This window comes from Thunnus maccoyii, chromosome 6, assembly GCF_910596095.1.
Source record: "Thunnus maccoyii chromosome 6, fThuMac1.1, whole genome shotgun sequence".
Taxonomy (NCBI): Eukaryota; Metazoa; Chordata; class Actinopteri; order Scombriformes; family Scombridae; genus Thunnus; species Thunnus maccoyii.
Genome location: NC_056538.1, coordinates 25,438,955 through 25,466,920, shown reverse-complemented (window position 1 = coordinate 25,466,920; position 27,966 = coordinate 25,438,955). Strand labels below are relative to the sequence as shown.

Here is a 27,966-nt window from a genome sequence, read left to right as displayed (position 1 = left end):
GCGATTTCCTTGGTCCAGATTAAGACGAAAGGATAAATCTAAGAGAACAGGATGAGCCACGGTAAAAAGGAGGGAAGAGTCTGTTAAAACTACTTTTAATGTTAGTATTAGTTGACACCCAAAAGTGTTAGAGTTGGAGATAAACTCGAAGAAATTTAGATGAATGTCAAAAAAAGTAAGGACAAATCGTCAGATGCAATTCTGGATGCTGAGAAGACGCAAAAGGATGTTGCTTGGCAACGAGGGAGTATTTCTTTCTTGGTTGGATGACTAAATTAAATTTAGCAAAACAATCAAAGACTTCCGTCTTTTTAGGTTAATGCACAATGTTCTTCTGAATGGTGCATAACAGCAATAATGTTCCAGGTTGTGTTGCACGGTGAAATATTGGTGCTGCTTTGATGCAGCGGCAGTAGGCATGATGGCTGAAGGCCGAATACCATAGATCATTCACACAACTGCCAATTTCTCATAGTGAAGCACCCCCTGTTTTATGTTGTTGTTTAATTTTGTTTCCTTTCCATTTTCTGAGAATTGAGGACAATCAAATAGATCTGGATACAAAGCAGACACTCACACACAGCGGAGGCTCATTGCTCAAAGTGGTGGCACAGTGCTGGGCCTGAGGAGAGTCCTCCGGCTCAGTGCACAGCTCAGGAACAGCAATGAGATGTGGACCCTTCCCATTGTCCCAGATATACAAAGCAACCTGCAATAACACAGATTGATCTGGTCAAGTTTATGAGCTAAAGACAAGTTACAATCTTTTAGACATTGATAATTTATTATAAACTAAACACATGAGATGTGGGATGTTTTTTGTCTTCTTTAATTCTAAATAAGTCGGCTGCGTTCACGCAACAAATTTCTGATGAGCATATTTAGTTTTTAAGATGACTAACAAAAGAGACAAAAGGGATAATGGAGAGGGAGAAACAGAGCTGGTGAGTAATACTATACCTCTTTCTGAAGAAGAGATAAAATCTAGGAATTAGTTTAAGTATTCTATAGGAGAAGATACAGACATTACAGTAAAAGAATATATGATGAGGACGGCACAATCAGCACAGTCTGAATATTGGAGACTGTCTCAAAGAATCAGAAACCACAGAAACTGTAAACTGTGACGTTTTGCTGATTTAAAGCCCGGAGCTATCTACTGACAGTGAACTGGATTGACACTGTGGATTCATGCAATGACTGTCTGAATTTTTCCATATAAATAATCTTTATTTTTACATGCATGAGGTTGTATGTCTATTTAAATGACAACAAATTAAACTTTTTTTTAGAATTACTTATAATTTTCTCAGAAAAAAAACACCATTTTATTCCCCCCTTTTTTATTTTTTCTAAAAAAAAAAAAAAAAATACAGTATTTATACTGAATCTAAAGGACTGAACTCATCCCATCTCTAACTGAACCACCTTTTCCAGACTGAGGCTGATAACTCTGATGCTGTGTTTACTCAACAAAATCCCTAGATGCCTCTCTGACTGAATTTTAGTGATAAAAATAAGAACCTCAATGCTGCACCATGACAATTCTCCGAAGTAATGAGATTTTACTTCAAGGTTAGATGGATTTCATGCCTCGCTCTTCTTGTGCAAATAAATTATAGTAGGTCGGCAGTGGCTTGAGAAACAAGAAAATTGTCAGAAAATGGCTGAGAACCAGGAGCCTCATCATCACTTTCCAGAAAAAAGGGGTCTGAAGGCAATTGTGTGACTTTCATGTTATCTTACCTCATGTTTCAGGTCAATAGTGAAGTCAGATTTAAGTGGCTCATCTCTCACTTTGTTTGCAAGCCTAAACATAACAAATCACAGATTTTGAGTTGAAATATGCAATTAATAGTAAATGTATCCTTTTCTACTAAAGAATATACATACCATGAGGATGTTTACTGCGCATACTCACCGGACTACAAGGGGGATGCTTAAGGCCCAAGCAGCAGCAAAGTCTGGATATTTAAAGATGGAGGGATTCTCTGCAAAGGCGTAGTGATGGATGATAGTCGACTCCACATCATAGAGGGGCTTACCAAGAAACCACTCCTGATAAATGAGAAATAAATGACAGCGTGTCCGCACCATTGCAGGTTAGTTCTCTTTGAGTTTTTTTCATTATCATATTGCTGTGAACTCCAATAAAATGACACATTTGAGTTTCTGGCCCAATTTAGGAGTTTTCACACTGCACTTGCCAGAAAATCTTTGTAATTCTTTCCAGTAAGTAAGTAAGTTTGTTACTGGCTGGGAAAATAATGAGATTTCTTGACGGAACGAAGTTCAAAGATGCCAAATATTGTAGCCACAAAGGCTCTCATCATAATTCTTGACATATCTGGAGTAAAAAAATGTCTTATATTTAGTAAAAGCCTCCTACAGTTAACATGAAGTTAAATGTGTATGAAGTGAGGTTATGAGAGCTCATGCAACTTGAATAAATAACTTGAATTAAGTTTGTTTGTGTGTCTTGATTGTGGCAAAAAATAAAAAGTCAGATTCAGACCCATTGACTGTATATACATACGGACGACATGACAGCTCCCCAAAAGTGAAGCCATAACATCTTCATCGCCCCCTAGTGGCTGGCTGCAGTATAGGTCATAAATCCCACCCCCTCCATGTTAGCGGATGGGACATAAGCCAAATTTAAAAATCAAAGAACACGTTAAATACATTTTTCCCAAAGATGTTTTTTTGTCATTTTAGGTAGTTCTTGTCACGCTGATGTTTGTTCAAGTGCTCATATTTCTGATAAGTTTTTTTTTAAATTAGTTATTTGACAATATAAAAAGGGGGTGTGACATCATGATTGACTGCTGTGACAGCTGCTCTCAAACCTAAAGATATTTTGACTTCACTTTTGCATACTGGAAGAAAGTGGAGACGTGTTGTCCATCTTTATATACAGTCAATGCTCAGACCACGAGCAGAGACGAGCCCCCGACCACAACGAGGGGGTTCTCATCTTATGCAGCAAACAGCACCAGCGGGGACTCTATGGCTTGTTTGTATTGACGTTGATTCCACCCCCTTAATACCCACTTAATCAGGCCCCCGCCATTAGGGACGGGCGATTCCAAACTTTTTTTTTAAAATTCAATATGACACTAATACTTTTTGTTAGAATTTTAACAAATTTTAACATACAGTCCAGTAGAGGGCGGAACATGTGTGAGATAAAACTAAGGTAATGATATTGTTACCCTAGTTCTATAAGCACCTTCATTACTGCTAGCACTACTAGTCTGACAGTGGCTAATGGCCAGACTATGCAACCTCACTTTGCTGTGTGTTGAGAGGGACATAAACATTGACAAAGACAAAGACCGCTGTGTCTATTTTACATTTGAATAGGCCTTGTAGTGATATAGAACGCTGTGTCTATTTTATGTTTATGTTACTCCTGTGTAAGAAAGACTTGGTACTGAGACTGTGCACCTGGCCTGTCGGCAGTGGTACTGAACCGTTTGTCAATCGATTTGCGTAGAGCTCCGTGTACTGTCCTCGGTGCTGAAACATTTGAACACAACTGGCAACCTGTTTTCTTTCTTTATTCTTCAGAACAAGCTTGTCTGACAAAATGGCTTAACTATATGTTTTCTTAGACATAGGCTTGCTTGGCTCAATAAGTGTCAATCTGTGTTTATGGATAGGATAGGAAAGGATATGATATATCAGCTATTTTACAGTTGTGAATTTTAAAATGACTTTATCAAAAGGGCCCCTCAATAATGCTCCACCCCCTCTGTGCTGAGAGTCTAGCGCCGCCCCTGACTTACGAGCAACTAAAGCTCAATAATTAGCACATTATATCTCCTTTCTTTAACATATAAAGTGTAAAAACGACAGGTTGTACCTCCCCCTGGTTGCTGGTGTTAGCTTTACATTTAGCGTACAGACAGTGGTATCCATCTTCTCATATATCTCTCAGAAAGAAAGTGAATAAGCATATTTATAAGAATGCCAAACTATTCCTTTAAGAGAAATATTTTTTTTCAATATGTTTTTCTTGTTTTTGATTGAATTATTTATTTATATGCTTTTGACATTGAATGTTTTCATTTAGACCTTGTGAATCACTTTGTAACCCTGGTTTTAAAAAGATTTACTTATTTACTTATGTACTTACTAATACATCCATATATACATATTTATGTTATCTTAAAGCGTCTCAGTTTGTAATTTGTGAAAGCTAATTTAAAAGTGGCAGCTCATTTCAGTAAGGAACCTTCTCTCCTTAAAATATTCTGTAGAGGAAAACTAATTTAGTCTTGCTTATCATAATACGAGGGTGACCACATTGAGCTGTAACACCTGAGAGAGAAGTCTTTCCTTTAGGGCTTGTTGTAATGAATCAAATCATGAGGTGTTGTATCTATTGTGTCCTCCTCCCCAGGATAAGGTTGTGAATAGTCATACAGTAATGAAGTCCATCCCTGACTTGGAATTGAAATACCATGCAGGGTGTAAATTGCTCTCGATGACCATAAAAAAGATTTCCATTAGTTGTTCTGCTGAGTTTTTCTGAGACAGACCAAAGCAAACTTCAGCACTTACTGATGAAAAAACTGTTATTTTTTCCTGCAGGCTTTACATCAAAGTGTAATTAACATCATTTTTAGCCCTGTTCCACTTGAGAGCCAGCTCAAACTTGTGAGTGTGTTGTAAAGGCTTGTCAACATGTTCAATTAGCACAAAAAAGAGAAAAACACGCTAATTCTACAGATATTATTCTACAGAAATACATTCTACAGAAATGATTTGGATTACTTTAAAAAATTCATAAACAAGCAAATGATTGATGGAGAAAACTATTCTGCTCTGCTTCATTAAAATAAAATATTTTCAAATATATATTTATATTTGACCTACCCTATCGACCCATATACATGAGTGACAGGGCTTAAATCGGGCCTACAGCAGAGACTGGAGTGATATGTCTGACAGGTTACACTGCAAGCTGGTGGAGCTCAGTGCAGCTCAGCAGCTGCAGAGGAGCTTGAACCAACCTGATACTGTATCTCTTAATTTAACCGATGATCAACTAAGCTAGAGCTCAAAATGGAGAGCTTAGGGGTCTCACTGAGGAATTTGACAGACACAGAGCAACAGAGAAAGACAAAGAAGAAGATACAGGTTTGGAGAGAATATTGTATACTTACTTTATTCTTGTCAAACTTTGCAAGGACTTGAACAAGCTTAGTCATCTTCACATTGGTTTCCTCCTCAAGAAACACAATCCAGGATGAATTTTTCCCAAAAGAGTAAGATAAACTGAGGACACAGAAAAATACTAAGTATAAACAATACGAGTTTAATAATAAAACACAAATTAATGAAACACAGACAAACTCAACAAAAATGTGTCTTTTCTTTTCAGTCCAGTCTGAGGAGCTCTAACGGAGGCTCCTGACCCAGTCAGATCAAGGCAGCCACAGAGATTTCCCAGAGGGCAGAAAGGGAAAAAAAAAAACATCACAAGCACACAGACTTCTTTCAGGGAGGGCGGCTCTGTAATGATTTGGGATCCTTTGATGATGTGGGTGCTAAATCTTTATGATGGAGGGAGAAAACAGATTCAGATGTCATTTCATATCCTCCCAAAACAATTATTGAACACATAATGAATTTTCGAGAAGGCCCAAACATGTAGACTACTGTAGATAAAGTCATTATCATGCTGTTCAGACCACTGGATAACTGCGGAAATAGGCTTATTGTCACAGATATAGACACATTAGGAAGGCATTTATCATAATGCGAAGCAATCAACCACAGTCATTACATTAGTTTCTAAAGCAGTTTGTGGCCTTAAAACCTGCTAAACTATGTCCTCAAAATCAAAACATAACCTCAAAAATATCAACTGTTGGAAGCCTGTGTGTTTCTGACATTTAGTCCACATTTTGAACCCTCAAATCTTTGGTTAATCTAGTTCATGAGGTCAGGGATACTTACTAAGGCAGCAGAGGAAGGATACTCCAGTCTCCCTCATTATCTGATAAACTGTGAAGAAGCAAAACCACCGGTGGTTTCTGAAAGAAACATAACAGATCATTTTAACTGTACAATAGCTACACAAAGCTTAAGACAATTAAAGCAGTTTTTCTGCAGTGAAGGACCCGAGGGTGGCCCGGTGTTTAGAGGGACTGTCCTGTAAGTGGAAGGTCAATGTTTGATCAATGCTAATGAGCTAGATCTGGATAATTCCTGTCTCAATCTCTCTAGTAAGATACTTAAGATACTGAAAATAGTCTCCAACAAATGTAATTTTAACATTTGCTAAAAACAACAGTACCCAGCTGTTTAACAACATTAAGTTAAAAAAAAAAAAAAGTAACTAGATATTTGTGAGCTGTTTTTAAAAACTGCCACAGACACCATAGAGAAAAATGGATCAGACTGCATTGTCTTTTCAGATGGTCACTGTGTCAGACAAGGTAATTACAGTCAAAAACTCTCTGCCATGATTTGGCTGAAAGACATAGTATACTACACACTGGACACCGACCAATCATAGCTTGTCATCTTTTGTTGGTGATCAGTAAGGTGCCAGAGACCGACATTTTTCCATCTGACAGTAAGAAAAACATATGTTTACGTACCTAAACATAGCTTTATGAATGAAAGTGAACCTGTAACCATTCATCATACATCTGCAGTGAATGTGGGCTTTTTTCTTCCCAGTCAGTGCAGCACATTATATATACACGTGTGCAAAAGGTGATGTAACACTCACAGATGTGATTAATTTGGTATAATGCTACTGACCAGAGGGTGTCAAATTGTTACAGGTTTGCTGAAATGAAACAAAACACCATGAATTTTTCATATTGCCATTTTGAGATCACAAAACTCTTTGTAGAAGTTGTCCAACCAGACGAGAGAAACAGAAATGTTTGTCTTTTTGTTGGGACGTCGTGAGGTGTCACAGACATTGCATCAGTTGTCTTCCACTATGACACAATAGACGAGATAAAATGAACAATTGTTGCTCACGTCTGTCAGCTTCTGACATTATCGGGCTGTGTGGTTTGATCTCGGTTTGATTACACATTGTTAGTTTTGGTCTCATTGGAATAATTGATAATAAGAAAAATAGAATAATACCAGCCTTATTCTATTAAGGAGCTAAAACTAGCAAATACACTGTCTGGTTCTTTAAAAGTCATACTGACTGCAGGGTCACTGCTCCTGACTGCCCTTACGCTAAAAGATAATCTTTAATAAGCCAGAAGTATCAAAGGAAACAAGCACACAAAATCACTTCCAAACGATAACAATCTGTTTCAGCTAAATTTTCTCAAGTGATGATGGTGTAGAGAAGGTGAGTGAGGATTGTCTGAGAGAGCTGATGTTTCACACTGTGAAGAAAACAAAGCAGTAGAGCGTAAGACCCTGTGGTTCATTACTGCATGGTCCACTCATCATGCAGGAAGGCAGGGGGAACATTCTCCTCTGAGCCATTCTGTCTAATGGCAGCCTGTTTGATTTAGGCAATGAGTCTGACACTGTTTACACTTATTAAAGCCTATTAGTCAGTTGGGGTTTGTTAGCACTCATCTAATATGAGCTTTATCTTAACGCTAATGGCATAATGACACCTAACATGTTTTATTAACTACTGCTCTCAACTTGACGTTCACACCATCAGTGTTACATAAAATGAAAAACTAAGAAATGTAGTGTTCAGATAATCATGCGATCTCAAAAACAGAGCTTTTTCTTCAAAGAGTTATTGACATTCCTGTGATAAACGTTTTCAAGATGAGGAGACTGATATTTTTATTGCGATTGTCTGCAAGCTGCAGACTCCCAATCAACAGATAAGAGTCATTCCTCGTATGGACATGTTTGCAATGAATAGGACACTGATTGCTTGGTGACTTGGGAGAAGATGGGGGTCACTGAGACCTGTTTGAAATGGAAGGACAGGAAGCTATGCTTGAGGGGCTTAAAAGGAAGATACAGCAGCCACCTCAAAACCACTTCAGTGATGAGCTGCTGTCACAAATGACACTTTTTGATGGCCGATTAACTCAAGCCAATGAAGGCCAAATCACTAATTGCAGAACAGGATTCTACATTAAAGCTGAAGGGTGGGACTTTTGTCTTCCCCCTTTCTGGCCACGAGATTTATTATAAAAACACTGTGGACACACTGTGCTTATGTCATAGGCTCTGCCGTAGCCGACTCTGTCGCTACTGTTACGGCTGTAAAGCAGTGGATAAATTATTTTGAGCGTAACACAACCCCCGCAAAATATCTTACAGAATTTGATCCATTCAGTCTGATAACATTTGGCTCTGTCCGTAGAGCATGTGCAGTATGCATTCATCTGGCCAGCATGGGATTGTTGTAATGGACGATCATTTATATGTAAAAGCTCCACACCGCAGGTTTAAAGGATCTTCATCACAGTGTCTCCATAAAATTGTTAAGATAATACAAATGATACAGATGAGAAAGCTTTTTAAAAACATTGTGTATCCCACTACTGCTGTAGGAGGTCTCAGAATTTAATCTTATTCTGTTGTACATCTCTGTGGATAGGAGCATTGGCTAAACAACAAAAATACTGTATAAATGTAATGTGAATTCCTCCAAGGCGGCAGAATGTCAGACTGTGGGAACACGGGCTGTGAGCTGCCATGCAGAATACACAAGTTCCTGTCTGAGTAAATCTGTGGATATCACAAAAACCTTCCTCAGTCAGACGAGGATAAAACAGAAATATCTGCTGTGGGTGAAAAAGGCAGACAGAAGAGACACAGAAGTGACAGAAATACTTGATCGTACATGAGTTCCCCGTCTCTGAGATGCAGTGATGAGGTCATAAATCTTCAACTTATCATAAATGTTGGCCTGAAACATCACATCGTTAGTGATACCAAGTCTGCCTAAATCATTTAAGAATCAAATATTGTACTTTTTATAATCTTTTACACCACCTGGCTAGAACACAGTAATGATATCTTTTTCTTCCTTTCCCTACAAGTGGATAACAACAGTTCATCTAAAATATGAAGCTTCTTTCATGAGCACGACTAAAAAAAAAAACTGGAAATGAAAATATTATTTCAGTTCTTCAATGTCTCCACTGTCTTTCTCTATATCTCAAAATTGGTTTCACGATATTTTAAAGACACTGAAGGGCTTTGCGCAAAGATTTCAGTACCACAAAATACAGTACATCAAACATGTTTAACAGCTACAAACTAAGCAAATCTCTAATATCATTTGGCTTTGATCTTTTTTACTTCAGTATCCCAGCAATTCCCTCTAACACTGTTAAATGCAAAATTATAGGCTTCTGTGTTGTGCCTTGGAGGTGGGAGTGAATTGGTGGACGGCTGGTTGTAACTCACGTTTGGCTTAAGAAGGTGGTGGTGGTGGTAAATAAGATAAATGGGAGACTTTAAATGTTATCTATATACTCCAATGTAGTTATGTTAACAGATTTTTTGGTTTCGTTTTATGTTCTGGAAATTTTGTTTCTGATTTTCACAATGGCTGGAAGGTGCTAGTCTTAAGGTGAGTTCAGACAGAAAAAGAGGCAAAATTTAGAGGCGGCGCAGTTGCACACAAAGTTAATGGAATGTCGAAAATGTTTCATCTTGAGCGAAAATGTTTTGCTTATTAATCTGCTTCATAAACGTACAGAGCAAAAAGCAGAAAGACTGGAGGGAAATAACAGAGAGACCTGGAGTTTCGGGTGAATTGTGAGATCAGTATGAGCTGACGCACAAACACACACAGACATACACACACACACATGCACGCACGCACACACACACACACACAGTCTGTGAAGTCCACCAGTCAAATTTGCGCAAATTATTTGGAAATTCTCTTTGCTTTCTGTCTTTAAAGACATTCAGCTATGTTGCAGGTTACAGCTAAAAAGAAAGTTGCAGTTTCAGTCCTGCTTGCTTATTATTTAGCACAATATCTAAATAACTTAAAGTCTCCCTGCACTTAAAAGTATGTTTTTCTTCTTGTTCCTACAGTTGAATGTTTGAGCCTCTCTGTGCAGAACGATGTATGTGCAGAGTTTGACACTAGAAGGCTGTTTTCACATTCATCTGCTGAAAGTGGAAAGATTCTCTGTAATCATTGAAAATCAAATTTTAAGGGGTGTACCTACGATCATGATTTGTGATATCACAAATAGTTTGGAAGCCAATCCTGGTCCAATATTCAACTTACACAGGTGTGATGTGGAAACTTGAAGCCTCCAGTGCACAAACACTGAAGATGGACTTTACAGTGAAGTTGGAGACCTGTGTCCTTGTGTCCAGAAGTTCCATTTTAAAATGAACAGTATTTGCATATTTATAGAATCTGGAATTTTTAATGAGGGAGAAGGAGTAGATGTAATTTTAAGGACTCTAACAAGATAATTTTTTTTTTTTGTGGAAAACCATATCAGGCACAAATTATTATTCAGAATATTTTGTATACAACTGAAAACATGTATGGAGGGGATCTTTAATCGATTTCAAGAACTTTGGTGTACAATTAGGCCCAGGACTATGGAGCGAGTTTATTTATTTTTCAGTGTACATGATTTTTTATAAAAAGGATTTCAATATTTTTCAACATCTCTGCTCTTTTCTTACCAACTACTGCTCTTACTGGCATGATTTTTTTTTATCACTATGCACTGTATTCTGATGGAGATGGAAATTTCTAATATTTCCTGTTAAGAAATGACTAATTCAGAAGAGTATGCACTTTTTGAATGCTTGAGACTGAGGAACACCTGAGACTAAAGGTGTTTTCACTAAGATTCAGTGAATTATGATTTGAGCGTGCGTCTAGGGTTTTATATGTCTTTGAAAAGCTGTCAAGCCTGCACTGCCGCCTTTTTGAGAAGTTGCTGATTTAAAATTCTCCATGGACTCAGTTTGTGTAATTGCATGCAACAGATACTTAAACGCCAGACATCTTTGAGATCATAAATGCAAACACAACATGATGTGGTCTTCATAAAGTCGTCTTATCAAATTTGACGTCCATTAGTGTAACTAAATCTTTTCATGCCAAATCGTATCTACATGCAGAAATTGATGCCAGTATTCATTACAGGAAACATGAAACTATATTTCCAAATTGTGGGCAACCAGGAATCAGAGTCAGATTTCAATATTAATGAAATAAGGAAGTCAGCTGTTGCATCAATTCTCATTTTGGAGTTTGTATTGTTTGCAGGGGAGTGTAGGCTTTCAGGGCATCGTATTTTGAATGGTGTGATACACTAAATATTTTGTGATTCCTTTCAAGCCATTATAACAGAATTAAACAGAGAAATAATGACTCATTGCGACTGATATTTTTTTCTGTGTCAGTTTTGTACAGTCAGTCAGTCCTGTAGACAAAAGGTGTGTGACATCCAGCAGAGAAGACTGAGAAAATCCAAGAAAATCCAAATCCAAGGCTGCAGAAATATGAACCCAAATGAGAGATCTAAATTGGTCTCTTGATACAGGAAACGCAGCACGCAGTTCCTCCATCTAATTTAGTGTAATATTGTCATTAGTGATGGTGCATTCACTATTTAACCAAACAGAATATAACTCATGTATTACGCTACATTTCATCTGACTCTGAAGGGATTTAATGAACAGAAATGGAGGACTTTTTGACCTGCAAATGTGTTCTCTGTCTTCTAATGACATGATGGTGATGTGCTCTCTGAAATTTGACAAATTACATGAAAAAGAAAGCTGATATCCCAGTAGAAAGTATAGTTTTTCTTTCCATAAGACTTTTTAAAAAATATTTGAATTACAAACAGGAATTACATACATAACATATGTCTTCTCCTAGCCATTGCATGATCATCACTTCTCATTAAAAAGTTACGTAATGGCCGGTACAAACAGAAATGTTGAGCAGGGTGATACACATCTGAACATCAAAGCTGCACAAACGTCTGGATTTCCTAAATACATAAAATTATAAGCAAGATTTGACATCGCAAAGAGCCAAGAATGTTGCATATATCAAACTACAGTTGAATATTTTGGACTTTGATGCATTTTAGAGGTTTAATCTGGAGGCTAATGAATAATTATTCACAACATCATACAATATTTAAAATTATGACTACTGAATAATAGCAAATAATAACAAATGGCAAACACTTGGTTTTTATTTCTGTGCAGTGAAATCATGTCACGTGTACTTTCTCCCAGATGGATTTTTAATTAAAACAAAATAAAATATGCAAATGAATTTTAAAAATCAGTACTGACACCATGTGGCAACATATACAGCTTACAACAACTCATATTCAGATGTGACTTTAGCTGCTAGTGACATATTTTGCTGAACATTTCTTGTATGTGAGTTTAAATGTGTTCTTCGTATGCCAAAATAAGAACATGTGTGCATGTGAGCGAAAGGTGCCTTTAATCTTACCTCTGTGAGACTGTGTGCTTGCTTCAGTAAATCTGCTTTCCGTCTCTCTGCCTGCCTGACATGGAAGGAGTTGCTTTGACTCTGGATGACGAACACTATCTCCCGCAGGTCTGAGGGAACACAAAGGACAGATGTGAGACTGCTCACATACCGTGAAAAAGGATCGATGACCTTCTGAGAGCAAGACAAGATAAGAGTCACGGTCTGAATAACTTTTGCTAATCGCCATTATTGGCCTGGTGATAATAACCTGCACATCAAGAGCTTAATTGGCTTGGGGAGAGAGTATGTAAATGTCAAAGCCCAGAGTGTGTTACTTAATAAAAGATTAGCAGTCAGAAGAGTCTTTCTCTGAGGTGCCTTAACACCCAAAAGGTTGGCACAGTCCAGCTGTCCACTTCTGGCTGAGTGACACAATCACATTGTCAGTAAAAAGTATTGTTACTACATGTAAAGGCCAAGGTTAACAAGGAGCCACTAGCTCAATAACATCAGTTTAAAAACTGCAAATACAGGCTCCTTCAATGCTTACGACATGTTCAGATACCATCTTTGTCATTGACCCAGCTCTCTGCTGTTCCTCTTCATGTGAAATCCATTTACAGGGCAGTAATAGTGACACAGCTCAGTGAAGAATGACATTGGCTGCACAAACAAGTCCATATAAACCCTGTGGCTCTCACGGCCAGTACAATCAAAACTAGACCAAAGGAGAGGGGGGAGGGAATGAAAAAAAAAATCTGTCATTTTGTCTTTGGCTCTGTACAATTACATTTGACAACTCCTAAATCCTGTAAGCTGTCCCTCACATCAAAATGAAGTCTGCGGCACCTGGCTGGAATGACTGTGACAACAAAAAGGCTTTTCGAGGATTTAGAGCTGAGAGGTGGGAGCCAATATCCAGGTGTGTAAGGAAAAAGCAGAAGAGGTGTCAGAGTTTTCCTGCTATGACAGGCAGCTCAGAAACTTCCCAGTAATGAGATGTGCAGGACATTTTGTGTACACAGTGGCATATAAGGTATTTATGTGTATTTGCCCACTCCCTTGCAGCTAGCTATGTGTTATTTCATATACAGTATATGCACTTTATGTTCTATCTTTACAGATACCCCCCATTTAATTTAATGCATTTCTGATTTGAGTAGAAGGCACGTGGACAACTGTGGGTATATCAGCTATGGGCTTGCACTGCGTTCTTCAGTTGGCAGTTACGCCCAGATAATATCAGTAAAGCTACTGAAGACCAGCCAAATCACAGTTTGTTTTCATTTATTTTCTCAAGTGGGTAAATGTCACCTAAGCACCTTCATATTTTATGAGTAGTGTACCCTAATAATGTTAGGTAGTTGTATATTAGTGGACGCAACCGTCACTAATGCTACCGTAGCTCCTCAGGGATTGAAGCTGTTATTTTTCTAATTTTGATCATTTAACATGTAACGACACATTAGCTAAGGTTGTAAGGACTATGACTGTTGGTAGTTGTTGATTTTGTTTAAATATGCCGAACTGTAATTTTATTGGTTATGTCACTTGTTGCCATAGCAACAGTAAATATTATACATATGGGCAAAGGGATTGTAAATAGAGTGCAGAATCAGGCTATATTATAAATACAGATAGGATGCATTGTATTTAGCACAGAATGAATGATTTTAGTGTCTAGTAAACCTAGAAAAGAAATACTTACCATTGAATTTATTATAATCTTTGGGTTCATTTATTATTTTCTATAAGAATTGTAGATCAGAGAATGAGTTTTAATACCTTTTGATATATTAGAGTTAATAATTCCTAATACTTTATTAAATAAAAATTATTTTTGTTTATTGGAATTCTGACAGTTTATTGATTTTAAAAGGAATTATTTAGAGAATGTATTATTATTTTGGGATAGGCCTACTGTGATTTTGATCAGTTGGCAGTTACACCCACAGAATATCAATAAAGCCACTGAACACCAGCCAAATCACTGTTTGTTTTCATTTATTCCCCCCTTTTCTTAAAATATGTTCATCCTGAGTCCAGTGTGATTCATGGGTGCAACATATAACATGTGCCACTTAATCTGAGATCAAACAAACATAATGGGCTCTGAGCCAAATAATTTTCACTTGCTTTAGACATTTTAATTAGCTACTTAAGTATTTGCACAGAATATAGTCATAAAGGGTATACTATGTCATAAATTATGATTACAGAACCAGAAGGAGCTTCTCCTGTGAAGCTTTTCAAAATTTGCTGAATCTGTGTATTTCAGCATTTCAAAAATGTAACTAAGTAACAGCCACTGCTGACAGGTCTATAATCTTCCCTTTGGAATAGTTGTGCAAAAGCAATACAAGAAAAAAGGGGAAGTGCAAGTGCTGACAATGGCAGGATTAGATGGATTGCCTCCTCCTCAATTACACTACCTGAACCTACTCCCACCCTGGGTTCAGATATTAGCACCGGGGTCAGGGGAAGACACTATGTCACAGTACAGTATCTGTGTCAGATCTTTTTAATTAAGTGTTAGTGGGTGTGTCGCTCCTTGGCGCCGCTCATAACAAAGATCCCATTGATCCCCGAGCCCTGGCAAGGGGGGGGGATTTACTTGCTAAATCTCAGCATGTCCATCTCCCAACAGATCTAACCTCCGCCGAGGGCTGAGCTTAGGGAGCGAATACCACTACACCACCTCTAAATGTCCTTCTGCTGAGTTTGCTAAATGAATGACGATGTGTGTGTACGTGTGTGTGCATTTGGTTTCACATAAAGCAGCGCATTTTAAAGCCCCAGGTGAGATACCAGCCTCCTGATACTGCATAGAACAGCAATAATACCAGCTGCATGAGACTAACAGCAAAATCAGATAAGCAGTTTGCCAATCCTTCATTGTGTAGATAATACGTACCCGATGTCAAAGCAAAGGAGAATGAGGGGTAAAAAAAGAAACTAATTAAGACTGAATTCACTGGCCTCGGCTCCACACTAATGGGTTTCGATTAATCATCAAACAACGGGGAGAAAAGGGGAAACGGAAAAATCCTGTTGTAGTGCCCTTCCTCCTTCATTTCCATCATCCCTGTGTCCTTCTCCCTTCTGGTAAAAAAAAAAAAAAATCACCGCTGTGCACTGTCTTGCCACTCATGCCAGGCCATCTCAGATTGTAAATGTGCCATCAAAACAGGACAAAGATTTAAATCAACGGATTTGGTCCGAGAGATGCCACAAAACATTTTTTTTAGAGGTTAAGTGAGAATATCCACCGATGTTCCTGAGCTGAGAATAATGTGCAAACAACCAGAAAAAGTTACATTGTCTGAAGAAAACTTACATGCAGTTGCATTGCTATGCTGTTATAAAAAGGTTGCTATAGGTGTTGGTAGATGGTTGCTTGGATGTTGTGAGTGGTTGTTAGGTGATTGCTGCATAGTTGCTAGGAAATTCTGAGTTGTGCTGGGGTGTAGCAACTGTAGGTCGTTCCTAAGTATTTGTTGTTGTGCCCTCTGACCAATGAGAGGAAATTTAAGGCTGTTTTTCAGATCTGTGCTGTTTAGTCCGGTTGAATCGGACTCATTTTCCCACTTAGTGCATTTGAGCAGGTCTGAAAGCAGCAATCTTACTCAGTTGTGGACCAAAACAACCGTACTGAGACCCTTTGAGTACATGGTCTTGGTCTAATTCCAAACAAACTCTGGAGCGATTTGTTTGTGGCGGGAACGTGATCTGACCTCAATCCAACTCAACTGCAAGGCTTACTCTGCAAGTTTGAGCTAAATGGCTCCTGTCGCCAGCTGCACTTTGCATACTGGGATAAGGATGAGTGAAATTAACAGTTGCTAGCAGCCAGCTGGAGTTTGAATCAAGGTCCGACCTGGACTGGCGCAGGGAACTATATTGCATTTTTAATATTTGTGAAGGTTCTCAAGTGGCTTGTAGTGAAGCAGTTTGGTTCGCTTGGAGTTTTCTCTGTGTGTAAAGAAACCAACCCAAGGGGAGAATTCACCAAGTTTACCAACTCATCCACTGATTTGGACCAAAGCAAATAAACTATAGGTTTGAAAACACCCTAAGTCTTCAAAACAGGGGCTTCTGGCTGTTCCATGGTCACAGCTGACAACGAACAAAAAGAAGGACATCATGCTGTTATCGTGTTTTCCCTTTGACTCTGATATAGTGGCCTGCAAAGTCTAAGAGGAGCCAAGTCAGTGATCATCTCAGTGACAAAAACCCACTTGTTTTCTCTGGCTTTTTTAAACTTCATATTTCATGGATTGCTAGCTTTATATTGTCATCTCTGTCCATTTTCTCTTTTCTCGATCCTGCAAATCACTTTTTAACTATTTCTTTGAAAAACTAACCCCAGATGGGATGTTTCTTGGATGTCGCCAGGTGTTTGCTGGGATGTTCTGTTTTCACAGTTGTCACATATAATATTATACTGCTATTCCCACTAGCAGTAGTGAGACTAGTTGTATGAATAACAGTGTACTCAAGTGTAAAAGTATGCCATCAATTTATCTATTTAATAATAAGGAAAAGATGTGAAGCAGCAGCCTAGTGCAATACATGTTACAAAGCTTTTTTAAGTGGTTAAATTAAATTATCCAAGGATGCCTCTTGGCTGAACATAATACACCTACAATTAAAGAGAATAAAGGTTTCTGGGGAGATGAAACCAAAGCCCTGGTCACCTCGGTACAGATGATCTTATTTTGCCAGGCCAATGGAACTAGAGTGCCTGAGTCTAGTGTTCGTTTATCTCCTTGCACTTGTTCAGTATTCCAGAGAGGCTACTCCACGGAAAAAAAAAACTGTATCAGCCTTGAAATATATTGGATGAAATGAGACACGGGAGAATTCTGCCTCCTTCTCTCTCTGATCTGATTTTCTCAATGCATGAGGCCACTCTTTAAAGGCTGTGTCCATTTGGTCTATGGCAAACTCTGTGTGAAGGCTTTGAGAGTTGTGTGTATTCACCACTTCGTCATCGCTGCATAAAAGTAGGGAGAGGATCAGAGTGATTAAAGAATCAAGGCTGATAAATTAAAATGTGTTTGGATTTCCTGGTGTGTATATACGCATGCAGGAGGGTGTAAATATCTGTACTTGAAAGTAGATTGTGTGCTCTCGTAGTGGCTGGCCCTGCAGTGTTGTCACCTCATTGACACAAATCAATAGTGACACTTCCTTAGAGCAGGATGGCAGACGTTGCCAAGTGGCAGAGAAGCTGAGAGCACGCTGACCTCTAGGCACTCCTGCAGCTCTGTCATTTCCATCAGTGTCACAGAGCAGGTGTATGTAGTCACCAGAACTGTCAGAGAAACGATTCATTTCAGCCTAGAGTATCTCCGTCCTTACAGTTAAATAAAGACACGACCATTGCAAGGCAAACTGGCAGTGAACATGCACAAATGAATGTCTGAATAAGTGGGGGAGAGCAGGATTACAAATCTAGGCAAAAATTCTAAAAGAAAAAAGGAGAAGGCAAAAGGATGGAAAGCTCATCAATAGTGCAATTTCAATGACAAACATCTGTGCAAGTCCAAAGGGATAAGATTCTGCATGTGGGGCCATTAGGCTGTTGTGAGAACAATAAAACTGTCATGGCAGATCCAGAGCTCTTCATTGCCAGCACATATTCAGAGATGACAGAAGATGTCAATAGCTCATTTCCATAGTTGGCAGGCCTGACTCCTCATCCAGCAGCTGATTGTGCTGGTGTAAAACCTGCTACACTCCAATGACTCACATCATTGGACTCCCTGAGACAAGATGGCCCAGAATCATCTTTCTCCTGAAAATTCCCCTCCATCTCTCCCTTCCTCATGCCCAAAACGGTGCATCTGAGAGACAGAGTGCACCGAAGAGAATTGGTTGCCGTTGCCTGACCAAACTAACCATGACCGTCACACCAGACAGCACCAGGATTTAATAGCCAATCCACAGACATCTGGTGATATTCAATCTGGAAGCCCAGATTCAATATAGCCAACCTTTAGGCTATTGAGAGTTTGATTTAGCAATATAAAAATAATTTACCTTCCCTATAGGCAATCATCTAGCATGGCACAGGGCTATGTGTCATGCAGCAAGTGAAACGATTTCCTCTCAGCCTTCTTCTCATATTAATACAGACTTTTAATTGCTTTGCAAAAGATCAATAGAGAGCATGGTGTATTTAACTTTCAGCTTACCGCCGAAAAGGTCAGTGTCATAAATATCTCTCAGTAAAACAGAGAGAGGAAAATAGCAGCGAGGGGGCAGACAGAAAGGGAGGCAAATGAGGAAGGAAACCAAGAGAGCTAGAGAGATGCAATGGTACTGCAAAAAAAGAGAGCTAGCGTGTGTGTGGGTATGTGCATGTGTGTGTCTGTGTGTATGCACAAGGGGAAAGCCATCAGAGAGAAAAGTCACTCTCCTGTAAAAATTAGCTCATTACAATTCTCTCCAAGTAGTAACACAAAAACACACACATACAAAACAATCGCACAGCAACATGTAAAGGTTGGAAAAAAAAAAGGTCTCCCACCTGTGATAATCACACTCATTAGAGGTTCTCTAGAGTTCGTGACTCCATGGACAACTCTGCTGAAGACTAATGAGTGTTGAACTCAACTCTTAAACCTCAGTTAGCATCAATAATTCAGGAACCTAAGGCAATTAACGCTTAACAGATTCCAGGTTTTGCTTATGAAACCCATTCATTACCCATAATAGTATTTTGAAAATGGATGGGACACACTTGAAAAGAAGTGAAAATTAACATTTTGGGGGATGCATGGTTTTCATACCCCAAACAGCCATATATGCTGGTACTGCTTGTGACCTTTTTTACTATGAACGTGTGGTTGTTGTTGTAATTTGGAAGGTAAAATTATCAGCTGTGTTCAGAATAATAAAGACAGAATAAAGAACAGCAAAGACAATGGAGTTTTGTGACAGACAAGCAGCCAAGCGGTCTTAGACATTGTGAGAGAGAAAGAGAAAGAGAATAAAGAAAAATAAATACTCAGGGAATGCTAGTTGGTACGCAGGAAGAGTTCAGTCAACATCTTGTGAACCTCGTACATTCTTGAAGATACAATACATATCCCCCTAGCCTGAAGAAGCTGGCCCCAAGCCACTGCATGAATATAATATAACTGCAGAGGGGACAGTAGCATTGCTTTCCTTGGCTTAATTATTGTTATAGTAATAATCTGATTTAAATTCTGGTATACCTTCTTTGCTTTGAAGCAGTTCCATTCACTGTTTGTAGTGCAGCGTTGCCCTTTTCTCCTCAACTATCAAAAAATAAATAAATAAAAATCCACAGTTAAAAAAAAACTATTGGCGATGTACCTTGCATCTGCTGTTTGCTGGAACATTTTCCTTTCTCCCACAGATAAAGAATAAAACCTGTAGGTCATTTATTTTTTTCTACAACATCGAAGGTAAACATTCTGCTTTTGGTGCCATTTCTTTTAAAGTCATAGAGCAAGGGATTTTTTCTACATTTAGATTTTTCAACAATGTTCTACAAGGGTACTGGCCATGACCCAGAAAACTGAGAAGAAAAGAGAGGGCTAGAGGGAGAAACACCAATTTCGTGTGTTTTTAGCCATGCTAGCAGTGTGGATATAGCAATGTTGATTGGTCTATACAATGTACAAATATAAAATGGTCCCCAGATGATGCATCGCAACGACTTTGGTGATCCCCTGACTTTATAGCGCTACGTTGAGTTTGACATTTTTTGTATTTAGTGGAATTTCTTGTCAACATTTGGATGGGTTGCCATGAACTTGTACAGACATTCATGTTGTCCAGGTGATGCATCCTGGTGACTTTGGAACACCTTTACCAGGTCAAAATTTAAATTTGTCCAATATTTTGGTTTAAGACTAAAAACCTGCAACACTAATGATGCAACACTAATCATGTTTAGTGCTAATTAGCAAATGTTAGCATGCAAATACACTAAACTGGGCATGAACACTGTAAACATCAAACATCACAAACATCAGCAGGTTAGCATTGTCATTGTGAGCATGTTAGCATGGCTGTAGACTCACAGTCGTGTTCAAATAGGAGATCAAGTCACTTAATTACTGACTATAAATAAAATCCTTCTCCATATATCTCTCTCATCCCAATGGATTCTTTCAACAGACATACAGTATACAGCAGCTGAAAATAAGAAGTTCACGTCCATCCTCTTGGGGATGATGAAACACAGTAGGCTACTGCCCAAAGGTTTTAGGCACTATAAGTTAAGTGCTGGATGCTTTCAAAATAATGTCATGAATAGTTTTTATTTATCAATTAACTTCATACAAAGTTAACAGAAAAAACATAAATGAAATCATTATTTGGTGTGACCACGCTTTGCCTTTAAGAGCAGCACTCTTTCTCCTCAGTACACTTGCACGGTTATTCAAGGTATTTGGCAGGTAAGTCCCAAACATCATGGGGAACTTGCCACAGTTCTTCTGTGGATTTAGCCTGTCTCTGTTGCTTCTGTCTCTAATCCCAGACTAACTGGATGATGTTGAGATCAGAGCTCTGTGGGGGCTGTACCATCTGTTGCAGGACTCTTTGCTCATCTTGACACTGAAGAGAGCTCTTTATGACTCTGGCTGTATGTTTGGGGTCATTGTCATGCTGCAGAATAAATTTGGGACCAATCAGACACTCCCCGATGGTACTGCATGATGGATAAGAATCTAAACATTTAAAGTGCCTAAAACTTTTGCACTGTATTGTATATTCTGGAAAAAAGGAGTCACTCAGTAGTTGGAGGCATTTCGTGACTTTAGGTTTTTGATGTAGTGGAATGTGATTTCATTACCGGGTCTTAGCGGGCACAAGTGTAAAACTCTAGAGGATTAATATGTTGCAATATAGGATCTTGATAGAAAAGGAATCCAAATGTATAAAGATACAGCCAACTGTAATATATCAGATCAAAACTTAATATATCTGTACTGAAATCTGAAATAAATTACCTGCCTCAATTTAAAAGGTATATCGAATATGAAACCTGTCTAATAGTAAAGCGAGTAACACATTACTCACTCTCTGGTCCCAGCGAATAGCCAACTGGATTGTGGTAATATTATTATCGCCTTGGATTGACTTACTTAAAAAGCTGAGCATGGCAAGCAAGAAATCAAAATCTTTCAGGTTAAAACATTAAACTTTTCTAATTCATTAACAATTATCTAGTTCTCTAAAGGCATTTACTGTATATACTGTACTCATATGTATAGTACCAGTCAAAAATTTGAATGGAAAGGTGTGTCCAAACTTTTAACTGGTACTGTATGTGTACACTATACCTGGACCTAGTTAGAGCATTGGGCATGAAACTGCCATTTATACTTAAAAAGTAGGTTTAATTGAAAGTTAAGTTATATACATACATTTTTTATTACTGTGACTCCTTTTCTGTGTGCATAAAACATAATTTTATCTATTTAATCTTTTTAGTCTGTGCACTACAAGTCTTGAAATGAAGTGAATTGATTGAATTGATTTGGCTAGACAGCCGAAGGCCCTACATGGTATTATTATGATGTTTTTTTGAGATGCTGGAGAATATGATGTTGCTTTGATATAATTTATTATAAACTGATTTAGAGAAAAAGAAGAGGAAAGGTACGGTTTTACATTCATCAACTAAATTTAATGGGCAATTGAAGAGGAGCACTCTTGTCTACTAACATGTTGCTGATGTGAAGCTACAATGAAAGCTTATTCAAAATGTGGAAAACAGACTGTTTATTGTGTTGTAGGAGGGTTTTATTACATTCAGTGGGGACTGGAAGCCCTGGGCAGTGTTGGAAAGTGTACACATGCATGCGTGTTTTGCCTTGACTTGCCCTCATGTTTTAACAACACAGTTATCTTTAAGTGGCGGCTGGTTTGAATGGTTTCTTCTCTTCAGGCTTTTAGGTAGGTGATGATCTCAGGGGCTTCAGCTATCTCTGTGATGTAGCATGTTGCATTTTTAAAAACACTTCATGCAGCACGATACAGGCAGAGGAATTACATTGCTTTTTTGTTAGCTTTAAAGGTGTGTGATGAAGTAGACATAGTATATAATGCCTCATTTCACCTCAGACTTGCATGAGACATCCCTCTATTTAGATTTGGCATCCTGTATTCCCTCTAAAATGATTACTTCAAATACCTTCGAAAAAAAAAGGTTACCAGCTCCTTTAAAATAAACAAGTCGGTTATACAGTTTGATGTTTGCTGTTCTTTCAAAACAATAGAAAGTCCAGCTTTCCTTTCTTCATCTTTTGAATTCCTGCCTGCAAACAATATTCTCTGCAGGAGAATGTAGCTTTTCTGGTGTGACAAAGGGAATTATTTTGGCAGTGCCACATAGTGTAGCTCCATTTTTCAGATAGCTGTCTGTTTGTATTTCCTCTCTGTGCTGAGGTGCCAAATGAGAGCATTATGAACTTGCTTTTGTGTGCTTTTGCGTCTGTGGTGACCCAGTTGAATGAAGAACAGGCAGAGGTCCAGAAAACTGGCTCCAAACTCCTCTACAAGCTCCCGAAAATCACTCTCAGATGGTGATTGTTTGAGCCCCCTGGAGCATGAAAGGCATGCATGAGATCTTTTTATTTGCTCTACTTATGAAATTCCTGGTTGCTGTCAAATCGATAAAGAGATGGGACTATATTTATGAAAAAAACTGAGGAACTCTAATGATTACATTTTCAAGGCAGGCATCAGACAAAAAAAAAAAAACTTTTACCATTTTCATTTTATAGCATTTACTATTTAAATTTCACACATTCCAACATTTTTCATGTCAGTATTTACTATTCATGATCATATCAAGTGATAATGTATTTCAATCCTTTGAGGATACAGTTCTCTTAAAAAAATACTCATAATAGTTCTTCACTTTGAATATCATCCAAGATTACAAATGAGTTCCACTCATGCAGACTGATATAATATAATAAAACAAATATAAAGCACAATAAGACTCCAAAATATTACCCATTCTATTAGCAGCAGCTTTGAACATAGGAAACAACGACTGCCACAATGTGATAAACATAAATGAATACACAAATATAATGTATAACAGTTTTTGGTCATGCTTTAGATTACAGCCTGCAAATTACATTTTAATTATTTAGAAGCAATGAATGACAATATTATATCATGCCATATTGCAAAAGGACACATATGCTAAGCTTGTTGTATTCTAGGATTTTTTAATATGTACCAGGTCATTTAAAAAGTACCAACAATGTAATTTATTTCTAGATCAAGGAACTTTGTTACCCCCTTCTTTTGTCTCCTTTTGTTTTTGTTTAAAGGAGATGTATCATGCTTGTTTTTTGTGGTTTTCTACTATTTATATATTGTTATGATGTCAGACATCTATGTTAAACATGGTAAAAGTTCCAAAGCTTGAGGTTAATGTATGTAGAAATGCTCCCCGCGAGTCAAAAGCCAGGGCTACAACCTGCTCTGAATGCTTCATTTGCAACATTTTTTTTTATCTTGCCAACAAGCTGACATCAGCTTGTCATGCATGCCCATAAATGGCCATCCATTCCATGGCCTTGTTTGCTAAGGCTGTTGCCAAGGTTTTTCCATGTGTTGTTCGCATTGTCCACTCTCATATTTCAGAGTGTATTTCGGCTTGAACGTGTATGGATGTATTTGAAAAGTTGACATTTCGAGTAAAGAATGAGAAAAAAGTAGTGAAACCTTGCTACTACAGTTTGTTTTTTGGTTTGTTGATGTAGCCTCCTGAGCAACGAGAAGTTTGCTGTGACGCAGCTTCCAGAAGCTAACCAATGAGAACAGAATGGGCTCCTCAGGAGAGGGGCCTTAAAGTGACAGGAGCTAAAACCGACTGTTTCAGACAGAGGGTGAGCTGAGGGGCTGTGTAAATGGCCAGTATAAGATTAATAATGAGTTTTGAACGGTAAATCATGCAAAGATATTCCAGTAGAGCCCCAGATTTAAAAGATAAACCATGAAATATGCATAATATGTCCCCTTTAAAGTCAAGGTGCAAGGGATTTTTCTAGTTCTACGACTATGCAAAGAAACACAGGTACTGGCCATGACCTTAAAAACAGAGAAAAAAAGAGAGACTGTTGTTGCACCAACAGACTATAATATGATGAAGCCAAAACCTTGTCTTTTCTTGTACCTATTGGTTTGTACTTGTTAGTATGTCATCACATGTCGTAATTTTCGGGCTGTAACCTGAAGAATCTCTTTTTTTGTTCTATTCTTCTTTGCTTCTTTTTGTTATCTTACTTCCTTTCTTTTGCTACAAATTAAGAAAAGAACCGACTTACCCAGTTGACTGTTGTGGATGACATGCATATCATCTTGGCTCTGAAAAGACAGAGAGACTTTTTAATAATTACAGCAACCTTCAAAAAAGATGTTCAAACACATCTTCGAATACCGACCTACATACATCCACTTTTTTGTTTCAACTAGAGAGTTAGAAACTGTCAAAAATGGCCTGAGAAAGGATTTTGGCTAAATACTGAATTTCCTCTTCCTAATCACTAATTAAGACTTAAGGACACTAAACATGGAAAGCCCTATGGGTTATTTGGAGAAATAATAGGCAATACCCCACGTCATTAGTCCTTCCTAATTGTGTGGGTTTTGTGCCTGCAGCATCGAAGCTGTGAGCATTCGGCTCAATTAAGGCATTCAACACTGTTCCACCTCCAGAGCTGTCAGCACACCCGGCAGACCATGAAGGGATGAGTAAATCAATCACAAGCCGAGCAAACTTTGAAGGGCTGTCTTTTGCCTCCATCTTTCAGAGGAAATCTTTCAGTCTTGGGAGAAGGCGAGATCATGAGAGTTCTGGCTGTTTCCAGAGCTCTAGAGCGAGAGTGGCAGAGTATTAATAGATAATGACAAACTGAGGCCTATTTTGATTTATGACTTCCTCTAGACTAACAATCATTCGCTGGCAAGCTGTTGCAGCCCTCAGAGAGCTTAACTAAGTCATAAATTCACTCTCAGCAGGTGTGGTGTAGTGGTTACAAGGAATCACAGTAGTTTGGTAGCAGTTGTGTGAACCAGCCTATATGCAGCCCACTATCTCAGCATGTTTTGATGGCTAACAATTTTCATAGTAGAGGACAACCTATCAATTCAATTTCCTGCTCACAAACAACTTCATGCTACTGCCATGACTACACATCTTTTTTTTTTTTTTAACATTTCCTGCATGTTTCCTGTTTCCTATCTCTCTATTATATTCATTACATCTTGAATCGAGCATCAGATATAAAACAATAATAGTAGAAAAACTATAAATATATGCACAGTGAACTCTCTGTCTTCTCTTATTTTTTCAGGTGATCAGAGTTAGAGGCAAATATATGCACAGGCAGACAAGATCATATCAGAGTGATTTAATTCAGTGGGTACAAGGCATCAGCTTAATTGGCCTCAGTAGCATTAGTCATGCCCACAAGGTTTCTGTCTCATCTTATCACACACTACTCCTCTGAAATCATTTCCTTAGCTGAAGAGAGAGGGCACCTCAAGGAAAAACTGCATCTCATAAGCCAGGAGAATCTGACTCGTTATCAGATAATTACGCATATGAAATCTTTCTAACCTGAAAAAAAAATAGAGTGACAGGTTAATACAGAGAGAGTGATTTTTTTTTTTTAAAAAAAAGAGGAGGCAAACAATGAGAAAACAAAAGAAAAAGTGCAGGGAGTTTGTGTGGATGAAGATGGTAGTAGTGATGGAAGAATGACAGGTGCAATTTTTTTCACTCTGTCTCTTCCAGCACGACTCAACTCTCAGACAGAGAGGAAAGAGTAAATCACCGCACTGTCACGGCCAAACAAAATAAATCAAGACCTCCAGTGTGATGAATTAACTGCTCTGTGAAATGTTACTTATTAAATTGATTGTTCCTGTGCAATTATGTGTACTGTGTTTGTAATGTTCGCATGTGAGTCGGCTACACGGTTTTATGTGACCCTGAGTTAAACCTAATGTTTAATGGCAGGTTTTAATGAGCACTCTGGGTATCTAGCTGAACTGTACATACTCTTATACGTTTATATATCAATTTATAATGTTCTGTGTATTAAAGAATTAATTTCTAACGAGCTGTTGTAATTTAGGTCATGTTTACAGCAACATAAGTGTTAAAAAACAAAGCCACCTTGTTCATTTCAGTGAGACTCAGGCACAAATACCAGCAGCTTGTTCGGCACAAAACTTTAACCTGGCTCAACTGTTTTTCATGTTATCCAGAAAAACAAGGCACTGACCAACCAATTACATGCAAGTGCACATTCCTGGCAAATTACTCGCTGCTTCGGAGGATAAAATGATAGTTGTCATGATAACTTTCCAGTTGTAAAATCCTGCCTTGAGGTATTAACAAATCAGTGTGCAGTGTTTTGGCTTCTGATAAGCCTTCAAATTCATGGATGCATTCCCTCCTGGATCATATTTTGTCTTAGTACTTGTATCTGTATCATTATCACACCCATACCATCATATCCTGTAGCTTTGTGCAATTTTTAGTCTGAAAAACAGATTAGACTCCCTGAAATGTCTAATATACTTTTACAATTGAATCCTGTACTGTTTTCTTTCCTTTAACCAGTGATGCTTTACATGAAATATGTATTATTCATCTCTGTTGTGCTGTAGATCCAATTGAAAATTATGCAAATCCAAAAAAAAAAAAAAAAAAAAGCCACATTTGGCCAAAAACAACAACACTGAACAACAAAACTGGTTTAAAAATGAAAAATATGACCAATAGTTGCTTTATCACAGTGTTAATAGACACGTTTTAAAAGATGGATTTTTCCTATAAAGGCAAAATCTCTGTTCAAAATGTAAGCAACATGGTATCAGCAAGGCGAATGCATATTTTGAATTTGTATGGTCAGAAAAAATTACTCATCTGGCTTTAACAAAACACCTTTTTTGAAAATTCTTGGTTGCACTTCAAAAAATCCCCACAGTTGAGCGACATGCAGGCTACAAATCTTTCTCTGGTAAATGATCTAATATGCTGCGGAAGAGTGAACTCAGATCAGGTCTAACATAATTTTCACCATTACTGAGAGATGAATTATTCTCAGCTCACAGAACTTGGCTCTTTCTGCCTACTATGCTTCTGCGCACAGGTGACGCTCTCCTTAATCCCATCTGACAGCAGGCTTTCAGCGCGTTTGATCTGAGGCACCATAGCACTGATGCAGACAGACAGAAAGATTGTGCCTTATGTACTTTAACCTCAGAACAACGCCAGCGCCACGGTCAAATTTTACCAGCTGAGGTGTACATGTGTAAACTCCTCGAGAACGATACTCACCCTGCTTAATATGATTGTTATGTAATCAAAGACACCCGCAAAGACAACCCTTTGATCCGTGCCTTTGATTTGGAAGCTCTTCACATACATACATGTCAAAGCTCCTGCCACATCTCTCAGTCCCTGAGGGCACAGACGCTCCACTGATGTGAGTGACCTGTCAGGTCTCATTAGCTTTCTGTTCAGT

General features: G+C 38.2%; 1 protein-coding gene across 2 annotated transcripts in view; it reads right to left on the bottom strand.

Annotated features, from left to right (window-relative positions):
* The window catches only part of b3glcta (beta 3-glucosyltransferase a), a 68,058-nt gene that overhangs the window by 20,220 nt on the left and 19,872 nt on the right, over positions 1-27,966 (bottom strand). The window contains exons 2-9 of one of the 2 annotated variants that reach the window (XM_042414386.1): positions 24,754-24,793; positions 19,648-19,710; positions 12,440-12,549; positions 5,971-6,047; positions 5,175-5,286; positions 1,922-2,058; positions 1,747-1,810; positions 578-709 (exon numbers count right to left, since the gene is read on the bottom strand). In XM_042414386.1, the coding sequence (XP_042270320.1) occupies positions 578-709; positions 1,747-1,810; positions 1,922-2,058; positions 5,175-5,286; positions 5,971-6,047; positions 12,440-12,549; positions 19,648-19,672 (657 nt within the window). In that variant the 5' untranslated portion in view covers positions 19,673-19,710; positions 24,754-24,793. The remainder of the gene's footprint in view (positions 1-577; positions 710-1,746; positions 1,811-1,921; positions 2,059-5,174; positions 5,287-5,970; positions 6,048-12,439; positions 12,550-19,647; positions 19,711-24,753; positions 24,794-27,966) is intronic. The other variant, XM_042414385.1, reaches the window with a different exon arrangement.